This window comes from Schistocerca nitens, chromosome 4 (genome assembly GCF_023898315.1).
Source record: "Schistocerca nitens isolate TAMUIC-IGC-003100 chromosome 4, iqSchNite1.1, whole genome shotgun sequence".
In the NCBI taxonomy this organism is placed as follows: Eukaryota; Metazoa; Arthropoda; class Insecta; order Orthoptera; family Acrididae; genus Schistocerca; species Schistocerca nitens.
Genome location: NC_064617.1, coordinates 358,765,017 through 358,776,362, shown reverse-complemented (window position 1 = coordinate 358,776,362; position 11,346 = coordinate 358,765,017). Strand labels below are relative to the sequence as shown.

At 43.8% G+C, this 11,346-nt stretch overlaps 1 protein-coding gene across 1 annotated transcript in view; it reads left to right on the top strand.

The window, feature by feature from the left end:
- Positions 1-254: 254 nt before the first annotated feature.
- LOC126252050 (monocarboxylate transporter 14-like) overlaps positions 255-11,346 on the top strand; it is a 43,809-nt gene continuing 32,717 nt past the window's right edge. The window contains exons 1-2 of the mRNA XM_049952846.1: positions 255-488; positions 8,733-8,859. Of these exons, the coding sequence (XP_049808803.1) occupies positions 258-488; positions 8,733-8,859 (358 nt within the window). The 5' untranslated portion in view covers positions 255-257. The remainder of the gene's footprint in view (positions 489-8,732; positions 8,860-11,346) is intronic.

The following is an 11,346-nucleotide window of genomic DNA, read 5'->3' as shown; positions in this document are numbered from 1 at the left end:
AACATACTCATTCAGTTTCTGAACAAGAAACCCGTACGTAAATGCAGTTGACAATACTTCTAACAAGTTCGCTCTGTCGCAAAGAAATTTTATCATTTGCGCATACTAGTACACAGAATACGCCATGCCATTTCGACGTTTGTTGTATACGGTACACACATTGTTGAAGTTTTAATGACCAGCAGTACATTTCTTTGGTGTTGTACGTCTGGCGTTTCGTTTTTGTTACAGCTGTCCCGCTATAGCGACAGACAAAGATGCTGATCGACGCACAGAAACAGCAGAAGAAAGAAGCTGAGGATCAAAAGCATGAGAACGGAGGACTACAGCAGGGACCGGAGGCTCCGGAGGGCGACGAAGTCCCGGGGAAGGCCAAGGCGTCCACTGGCCACAAGCAGAAGGAGGGGCCGGCCGCGGGCGGCGGACACCCTCCGGCTCCAGACGGAGGTTGGGGGTGGGTCGTGGCCGCCGCCGTCGCCTTCAGCGCCGTGAGTAGCACAGCGCGCTGAACTCTCACCTGCTCTACTCACAACCACACCAGGCTAGCTCTGTAGCGCAACCAGCCCAACCACCTTTCCTAAAGGCAGTACCACTATTCAGCTATCTGCGTGGATAAAAGGCAAAGTCCCTATTCACTGACTCACACACTGACTCATCATCGCCCACCCCAAACCACTAATGGCAGAAACTTGAAATTTGCACAGGGCGCTGACCTCATACTGTAGACGACATATAAGAAGGGACTTTTCGAAATTCCACCCCTATAAGGGTCAAATAGGGGTAGAAAGTTTTTTGAATATATGTCTCTATTAAGGCAATTTTGAAGCCAGGCATTTGAAAATTGGTATTTCTTATTGAGTCAGTAATAAAGAAATATGTGTTTCAGCAGTTTTGTAAATTTAACGTCTGTAAGTGTAAAGTATTGTTAAATAACTACTTAAGTAGTTTTGAAGCTAAATCAAAGAAAATTGGTTTTAGACTTCAAAATTGCAAATAATAAAATGCGTCCTTCAATGTTTTTGGAAATTCAATCCATAAGAGGGTCAAATAGGGGGTGAAGTGTTTTATGAAAATATTTCATTGTGCAAATATTTTTAAAACCGAATCTTCGCAAGTTTTACTGTTTTTGGATATTCATCTCGTAAAGGAATGAGGTACAGGCAGACTGATCCGCTGACTCGTCATTTTCCAGCCCAAACCGCTAAGTGTAGAAACTTGAAATTTGGAGAGAGTGTGCATTTTATACTGTAGGCAAAGTTTAACAAGGGATTGTTCGAAATCCCATTCCTAAGGGCGTAAAATAAGGGCTGAACATTTTTTGAAAGTATCTCTCTATTAAGGCAATCTTGATGCTAAAACTACAAAAATTGGTAATTGGTTCCCATCAGGAATAAAAAATTACTTGTCTCAGAATTTTTGTAAGTTCGACATCTAAGTGGGTAAAACAGTGGGTGATATCTTTTTAGAGCATAAATCATTATTGAAGAACAACTAAAGCAGTTTGAAGTTACGGTTATGAAAGTTAGTATTTGACTTCTCGGTTAGAAATAAAAAATACGCGTTTCATTGTTTTCGGAATTTCAGTCCCATAAGGGAGTGAAATAGGGGGTGAAAAGTTTTATGAAATTATTTAATTACGAAAACATTGACTTTCTTTTTTTCTTTTCGTCACCAGTCTTCTGACTGCTTTGATGCGGCTCGCCAAGAATTCCTCTCTTGTTACATTCTCTGCATCTCAGAGTTGCACTTACGCCCCACGTCCTCAGTTACTTGTTGGAAGTATTCCAATCTCTGCCTTTGCCTACAACAGCCCCCTCTAGTACCACGGAGGTTATTCGCTGATGCTTTAGCACATGTCATATCACCCTATGCCATCTTCTTATCTACGTTTCGCTCACGTCCCTTTCTTTGCAGGTTCTGTGGAGAACTTCATTTCATATGTCTACCTAATTTTCAACATCCTTCTCCAGCTCCACATCTTATATGCTTCGATTTTCTTCTTTTCCGATTTCCACAAAGTCCATGCTTTACTACCGTGCAATGATATGGTCCATATGTACAGTCTCAGAAATTGACTCCTCAAATTATTTCTTTTCTGCTTGACATTATCAATTTAGGGAGCGATCGAGATTAATGTCGAAACAGAAGTGCAACTTCAAACAGCTAAGATCACTTGTGTGCAGTATTTATTGCGATTACCGGTTTAGCAAAAAACGTTGTCATCATCAGATCTGTAAAGCATAGATGAACATATTCAAGCACACTGACATCATATGTGAAGGGTCATAATACAGTGTTACATAAACATCGACTATACCATGGAATATAACATATCCTTTGCCGTACATTGTTTACTTGAGAATCTCAGTCTTCATTCTGCTAACATGAGTTCGTGTAATCAGTGCAATATATTCGTTATTTTATGTAATAGTTATTGTTCTCCAGTTCATGAAGTATCATTATCATATGACGTGTAATATGTATATGATGAAAATTCAGTGAAATGTGCTGCAGAAGGCATATTATATTCCATGGTATAGTCCACGTTTATATAGAACTGTATTACGACCCCTTACATCTGATTACGATATTCTTGAATATGTTGATCTATGATTTACAAATCTGGCGATGCAAACGCAGTTTGCTGAAACTGTCATCACAATAAATGCTATACAACAGCGTTCTTGGCGGCTTGGAGTTGTACTTCTGTTTCTACTCAAATTATTTCTTATGTTTGATACTAGTAGAATTCTTTCGGCCAAGAAAGCCTTCTTTGCCTGTTCTTGTATACTCTTTATGTTTTCCTAGCTTTGTGGGACATGTTATACACTCCTGGAAATTGAAATAAGAACACCGTGAATTCATTGTCCCAGGAAGGGGAAACTTTATTGACACATTCCTGGGGTCAGATACATCACATGATCACACTGACAGAACCACAGGCACATAGACACAGGCAACAGAGCATGCAAAATGTCGGCACTAGTACAGTGTATATCCACCTTTCGCAGCAATGCAGGCTGCTATTCTCCTATGGAGACGATCGTAGAGATGCTGGATGTAGTCCTGTGGAACGGCTTGCCATGCCATTTCCACCTGGCGCCTCAGTTGGACCAGCGTTCGTGCTGGACGTGCAGACCGCGTGAGACGACGCTTCATCCAGTCCCAAACATGCTCAATGGGGGACAGATCCGGAGATGTTGCTGGCCAGGGTAGTTGACTTACACCTTCTAGAGCACGTTGGGTGGCACGGGATACATGCGGACGTGCATTGTCCTGTTGGAACAGCAAGTTCCCTTGCCGGTCTAGGAATGGTAGAACGATGGGTTCGATGACGGTTTGGATGTACGGTGCACTATTCAGTGTCCCCTCGACGATCACCAGTGGTGTACGGCCAGTGTAGGAGATCGCTCCCCACACCATGATGCCGGGTGTTGGCCCTGTGTGCCTCGGTCGTATGCAGTCCTGATTGTGGCGCTCACCTGCACGGCGCCAAACACGCATACGACCATCATTGGCACCAAGGCAGAAGCGACTCTCATCGCTGAAGACGACACGTCTCCATTCGTCCCTCCATTCACGCCTGTCGCGACACCACTGGAGGCGGGCTGCACGATGTTGGGGCGTGAGCGGAAGACGGCCTAACGGTGTGCGGGACCGTAGCCCAGCTTCATGGAGACGGTTGCGAATGGTCCTCGCCGATACCCCAGGAGCAACAGTGTCCCTAATTTGCTGGGAAGTGGCGGTGCGGTCCCCTACGGCACTGCGTAGGATCCTACGGTCTTGGCGTGCATCCGTGCGTCGCTGCGGTCCGGTCCCAGGTCGACGGGCACGTGCACCTTCCGCCGACCACTGGCGACAACATCGATGTACTGTGGAGACCTCACGCCCCACGTGTTGAGCAATTCGGCGGTACGTCCACCCGGCCTCCCGCATGCCCACTATACGCCCTCGCTCAAAGTCCGTCAACTGCACATACGGTTCACGTCCACGCTGTCGCGGCATGCTACCAGTGTTAAAGACTGCGATGGAGCTCCGTATGCCACGGCAAACTGGCTGACACTGACGGCGGCGGTGCACAAATGCTGCGCAGCTAGCGCCATTCGACGGCCAACACCGCGGTTCCTGGTGTGTCCGCTGTGCCGTGCGTGTGATCATTGCTTGTACAGCCCTCTCGCAGTGTCCGGAGCAAGTATGGTGGGTCTGACACACCGGTGTCAATGTGTTCTTTTTTCCATTTCCAGGAGTGTATTTTGTTTCCAAGCTAACAGAATTTCTTAACTTCATCTACTTCCTTGTTACCAAATTTGATGTTAAGTTAATCGTTAATCTCATTTGTGACATTACTTATTATTTTTGTCTTTCTTTGGTTTACTGTGAGCCCATCTTCAGTACTTAGATTGTCCATTCCATTCAACCCGCCCTTAATTCGTCTTCAAGTTGAGGATGCCAGTGGCCATCAGCAAATATTATCGTTGATATCCTTTCACTCTGAATTTTAATCCTACTCCTGAAACTTTCTTTCATCACCGCCATTGCTTCTTGGGCATATTCGAGCACGATATTGTTAGTCTGAAAACTTATTGCCCCCCTTGGTTATTGCACATATCGTATGTTACCAGTCTTTCCCTATAACTTATTTCTATTTTTATTAGAATTTCCAACATTTTGCAGCGTTTTGCATGGTTTAAGGCTTTATCCAAGCCAACAAATTGTATGAACCTGTCTTGATTTTTTTAAAACCTAGTTTCCATTGTCAACTCAGAACTTCCTCTCTGGTGCCTTTACCTTTCCTAAAGCCAAATTGATCGTAATCTAACTAGTACTCAATTTCCTTATCCATTATACTGTATATTATTCTTGTCAGCAGTTATGATACATGGGCTGTTAGCTGGTAGTCTCACACTTGCCTGCCCTTGCCGTCTTCAGGGTAGTTTGGATGATATTTTTTGGAAAAGTCTGATGGTATTTCTCGGGTATTGGGTATTCCACATGTCAACTTCGGTAGTCGTTTGGTTGCCACATCCCCTAAATATTTAAGAAATTTCGAAGCGATGCCTCTTATACCTTATTTCATCACAAGTCTATCAAAGTTACGTTGAACTCTGACTGTAATACTGGATCCCCAATGTCTTCCTTATTTACTGCCATTTCTTCTTGTATCAGGCCATCAGATAGTTCCTCCCTCTCGTAGAGGCCGTAAGTGTACTCTTTTTCCCTATCCGCTCTCTTCTCAGTGTTTAACAATGCTTCACCGATTGTTAGAAAGGCTAAATTGCAAGAATGGTACTTGTGAATATCAGGGTTACACATTAAAGTCTCTACCGCACAAAGTTTTCAACTTATTACAAAGTATACTCCGCTACAGAGAAAATTCATTGTAGCTCGGTTTTGCTTGCTGTTTAAATATCTCTTTACGCTGATTTCTAATGTTCACTGCTTGGAATTTGATTTCGGTGCAACAAACGTCTTATAGTTACAATTTACAAATAATTCCCATTATCTCCTTTATCATTTAGAAACTACTTTCACTGGCGCATAGAGAAAATGCCCGAAATTTTGCCTTAGAAATGACATTGTAGTTTAACTTCCTTCTTTGATTCTGGGTGCTTCTACCTTAGTAGAAGATGTACTTGCACTGCTCTAGCATCTTTCATCTGAATATGTTCCTTCATATCTAAATAAAAAAATAAAAATAAAAAATCCAAATAATCTTACTGGCACAGCATTTCCTCATTTCCATCATTTCCAGGCTGTTAGACAGTGTGTCCTTCAGACGTAAGTAATCTTTGAGTATTTTCTATTTATTATACACAAACCTCTTCTCCACAGCCTCACCTGTGTACTTATTTGACACATATATCGAACACACCTCCTCCTCCCTTCTGTACATTCACCTATTCCACTGTCTGTTCACCTCATCCTCCTCAGTTCCTACACCCCCCCTCTCTCTGACCATATCTTTCTCCCTCCTCCCTTTGACGACATCCTCCTTCCCCTCTCTTTTCCCATCTCTGCCTCCCCTTTTTCCTTTTCCGTCTGCACATTATTGCTCTAACTTACTGCCTGCCTCATGCTTCTCCCCTCCTCCCCCTCTCTTTCCTCTTCCCCCTGCTTTGTTCATCACCCCCTCTATCCATCTCAACCTGTCCCAGTCACGCTCATCAGCATGTGTAGGCCCTGCAATACTTTTCAATAAAGTAGGCTGATATTACTCCCACAACACACATTTCATGCAGGATAAGTTGGATATTAGGGGCTTGAAAATCATTTATTTTCCCTTGACATACAGGCCACTACGCAAAGCACGTTGATAAAGCAGGCTGATACTACTCTAACACAACGCACAAGTCTTGTATGACAGCCTACATGTTATAGTCTGGAAAACTGTTTCTTGCCCAAGACATGTAGGCTCTCCTACAAAGCAGACTGATTTGGCAGAGCAAATCCAACATAAGATGTCTGTCATGCAGGGGACACTATATGATAGGGACTTAAAAAAAAAAAAACAATTTTGGTTTGTATCTACACTTCTATTGGAGAGAGGACGTTATAAAGCCCACAGTGCTCATACTCGTGATATCTGTTGTTCCTGTGCTAAATTTGGTTGAAATCTATCCACGAACTTTGAAGGACAGCTGAAACATACACACATACTTACACCCTGCTTTACTTCTGTAATGGGTTTTTGCTGAAGTAGTTTAACCATCCATTTTTCTAATGTCTTTCTTTACAATACATCATAATTTAGTAATCTGAGGCTTCTCATCTACTAGGGATAGTGTTTCGATTCTATGGAGGCTGGATGTCTTGCTAGTTTTCATCCCAGTCTCCTAGCAATATATTTCACAACTAAATCCGTTAGAGACAAAGTGCATGTTCAGTTGTGGATGAATGGGTACTGGAAGAACAGATAAGTTAAAAAAAATATCCTGCTGTCCACCTAGAGTGACTTAGTGTCAAGATTCCCAGAAGGGGATTTGAACCACTTTCCTCTTAAATATAAAGACTACCTCGTAACTGCTACACCACGTCTTTGGTTTAATACACAGAGATATAGAACTATGTACTTCATCTCTTCAGTATACGATACATGGATGGTGGCAATACAATTTATTTCATTGTTTTCACAGTACCATATCAGAATAAATAACACTGACTTAATGCAGAAGAGAGAATGTAATGGGAAATCATGAGTAAGAGGTAAACATGCTGTAGTACAGTTCCGTAGCTCTTTGTGATCGTTAACTGGAGATATGGGAACTAGATAATAGATTGAGAATGTGCTATAAACCTACATCGCACACCAATTTACAGTGTGTGGTGAAGGGTGCTCCCTGTCACCTTTCCTGTTCCAGTCGCGGATGGTCTGCGATATGAACAATTAGCGGTAAGCCTCCTCGTGAGCACGAATTTCTCTAATTTTACCTTCGGGATCTTTTCGCGTGAAAAGGAGGAAGCAATATATTGCTCTTCTAGGAACGTAGTTTCGAAACTTTAATAGTAAACCACACCGTGTTGCAGAACGCCTCTCTTTCAGCATTCCCCATCAGAGTTGGTTGATTGTCTCTGTGACGCTATCGTGCTTACTAAATGAACCTGTAACAAAATGTGCTTTTCTTCTTTGGATCATCTCCATTCCCTCTATCAATCCCATATAGCACAAATCTCAGACTGGCTAGCTGTTTTAATGTATTGGTCGAAAGAGTGTTTTGTAAGCTACTTCCTTCGTGAGTGAATTACACTTCCTGAAGTTACTTCCAATGAATATGTCTGGTATCTGCCTTACCTGCGAGTGGAGAGCACGTGTGAACCCAAGACAGTGGTTTTTAATTTTTTTACACCAAAAATAGAGGTTAAACAGAGGAAGTAACTACAAGGGTGGATGTTGCACTTGTTTACATCAAACCTTTATTTGCGTCATATCACATGACTCGAAATTTCCCTTGCCGTGTTTCGTAAGACACAAGTTGTGTGGAGCGATTAGTTTTATGCTATCATTCTACTTTAAATCACTTTGTACGCACAATTCCATGTATTTAATGGATGTCATCGTTTGCACGGATTCTTCTGGAATCATATAATTAAACAATAAAAGAGCTTTCTACTTATTTGTCCATAATAGGTTAAATTTATTGATTATGAGGTCACTCATTTCGGCACCTGTCATTTTGACGGTTCTGTGAAAATTTAAAGAAGGATGCACAGTACGATGTTTCTCAATGAAACCATTTTGGAATGAAGAGCTTAAGGTTTTCGGATTTTACCTGTCACTCACCGTGTCGAGCGTCTAGATAAACGCTTTAATCCGTTTACTGATTTAACATCAGACCAAACCTTATTAGGATTTTCTGTCAGAACGGTTTTACTTTCGGATTCGGTGAACGCTTCACGGGAGACTATCCTCAAGCTAATTTTGGTTTCATTCAATTTTTGTTTGTCTATGAGGCTTCAGTTACATTTTCAATGAAGCTCTTTTCACTCAGGTAGAAGCTATCCAACGCTGCTGCCAAAGTCTGATAACTTTGCTTAGCATGCACCTGTCTACAGCGTATTATACAGAAGTGTTGAACTTTGTCCTTGTGTACACACCGTTTTCATGTTGGTCACTCATATAATGTGAAATCCATTTATTATTACAGTTGTTAAGCAGAAATGTAGCCAATGGCTAATGAGTTTAACGCCAGATAAAATGATATTCTCTAAATTGTATCGAGGATTTTCATTTGCAGGCGTTGATGATTATACCCATCCTGTCATTCCCGTTCGTCTTCGCGGACTACCTGCAGCAGCTCGGCGAGGGTGCCGAAGCGATGACCACCATTGTCAGCGTCTGGACCTGCGTCAGTTCATTCATAGGTATGCTGTTCTCTGCTGTGTAAATGCTGAGCAGTCGAGGGCGCCCACTTTGCAGGCCATTATATTTTTTCTTTTGCATATCAGGCAGTTTCAGGTTCAGCAATCACCAGTGGCTGTACGAGGTGGGGCTCCTACTTCACTGCAATTACAGGCGCCCATCCATAACAGATTACAGCATTGACCCCACGGTGCTGAGTACACTGAGGTGACAAAAGTTATGGGGTAGCGATATGTACATACACAGACGGCGCTAATATCGCGAACACAAGGTAGAAAAGGGCAGTGCATTGGCGGGTCTGTCGTTTGTACTCAGGTTATTCATGTGAAAAGATTTCCGGTGTGAGAATGACCGCACGGCATCCCGCCCGGCTAGCCGCGCGGTATAACGCGCTGCTTTCCAAGGAGGAAGGCTTGCCGGCCCCCGGCACGAATCCGCCCGGCGGATTAGTGTCCACTGGCGGCCGAACCGCACCATAACCCTGGGTTCGGTGTGGGGTGGCGGTGGGGTGGGTGGACTGCTGTGACCTGTTGTGGGGTTGTAAACCATTGAGACTACGGCGGGACGAAGGTTCTCCGTCCCTTCTAGGTCCCCGGTTCAATACACAGTACAATGGCCGCACGGCCGACTTTGAACGTTGAATGGTAGTTGAAGCTAGATGCAAGGCACATCGTTATGAAATCCAGTATTCCGAGATCGACAGTGTCAAGAGTGTGCCGAGAATACCACACTTCAGACGTTACTTCTCACCGCGGACAACACAGTGGCCGCTGGCCTTCATTTAACTACCGAGAGCAGTGACGTTTGCGTAGAGTTGTCAGTGCTAACAGACAAGCAACACTGAGTGAAATAACCGCAGAAATGAATGTGGAACGGCCGGCCGGAGTGGCCGTGCGGTTCTAGGCCTACAGTCTGGAGCCGAGCGACCGCTACGGTCGCAGGTTCGAATCCTGCCTCGGGCATGGATGTGTGTGATGTCCTTAGGTTAGTTATGTTTAAGTAGTTCTAAGTTCTAGGCGACTGATGACCTCAGAAGTTAAGTTGCTTAGTGCTCAGAGCCATTTGAACCATTTGAATGAATGTGGAACGTACGACGAACGTATTTGCTAGGACAGGGCGGCGATATTTGGCGTTAGTGGGTTATGACAGCAGAATACCGACGTGAGTGCCTTTACTAACAGCACGACATCGCTTTCAGTGCCTCTTCTCGTGTCGTGACCATATCGGTTGGACCATAGACGGGACTGGTCAGACGACTCCTGATTTCGTTTGGTAAGAGCTGAGTGTGGTGCAGCCTCTATTAAGCCAAGTTGTTAAAAAGGCACTGTGCAAGCTGGTGGCGGCTCCATAATGGTGTGAGCTGTGTATACAAGGAATGGACTGGGTCCTAAGGTCCAGCTGAACGGATCAGTGATTGGATATTGGTTATGTTTGGCTACTTGGAGACCAGTTGCAGCATTTCATGGAATTCATGTTCAAAACAACTATGCATCACGCCACTGGGCTACAACTGTCCGCGACTGGTTTGAAGAACATTTTGGATAATTCGAGCGAATGATTTGGCAATCCAGGTTGCCCGACATGAATGCCACTGAACACTGATGAGACAAAATCGAGAGCTCAGTTCATGCACAAAATTCTTCACCGGCAACACTTTAACAGTTATGAGTAGCTGTACAGGTGTGGCTCAGTATTTCTGCAGAGGACTTCAAACGACTTGTTGAGTCCATGCCACGTAGAGTTGCTCCACTACGCGAGGAAAATTGATGTCCGACACCATATTAGGAGGCATCCCACGACTTTTGTCACCTCAGTGTATATTAATGTCTCCTAAAATTATGAACATCAGAGTTCAGCGATGGCCCACCATTTCAGTGACTCAATCCTCTAGTGAGGACCATCAGTTGGCGAAGAAATGCGTGCATCTCGGGCGATTAGGAAACGTCAAAATTCGTAGATCAGTTATTAACGACATCAGACTGGTCTTCCTCATTGGTTTGTATGTAGGGCTTTTTGACTGCCTGGTTTCCCCTTCTCTGTGCCTTCTACGACACCATTTAACGTCCGTTTGCTGTCATTGGTCAGATGCGATGTATCATTCCGCCAAACCGTTACTGTAGTTCTCATGTGACACGGCTTGTGCGAGACCCATTGCGCTCGCAGAAGGATGCAGAATACTTTGCAGTGTCGCCTCTCCAGTTTGCTCCTGGTGTCTGTCTTTCCCACGCCTCACGCCCCAGCCGTTGCTTACCATGCTAACTGGCAACGCCGGGGTGAGCGCCAAGTTGGGCCACTGTTTGTACTTCTGACTCTCTCTAGTGTTCCACATGGTGTAGTCGAGCGATGTTTGGGTTATTAAAGTACGGAATTACAACTCAAACATTTATTAATTAAACACTTACAATTTATTAGTAAAAAATTTAAGGGAAAATCTTAATTCCTACGGAATAGAGCAAAAATATTACATAAATACAGTCATATGAAGAGTA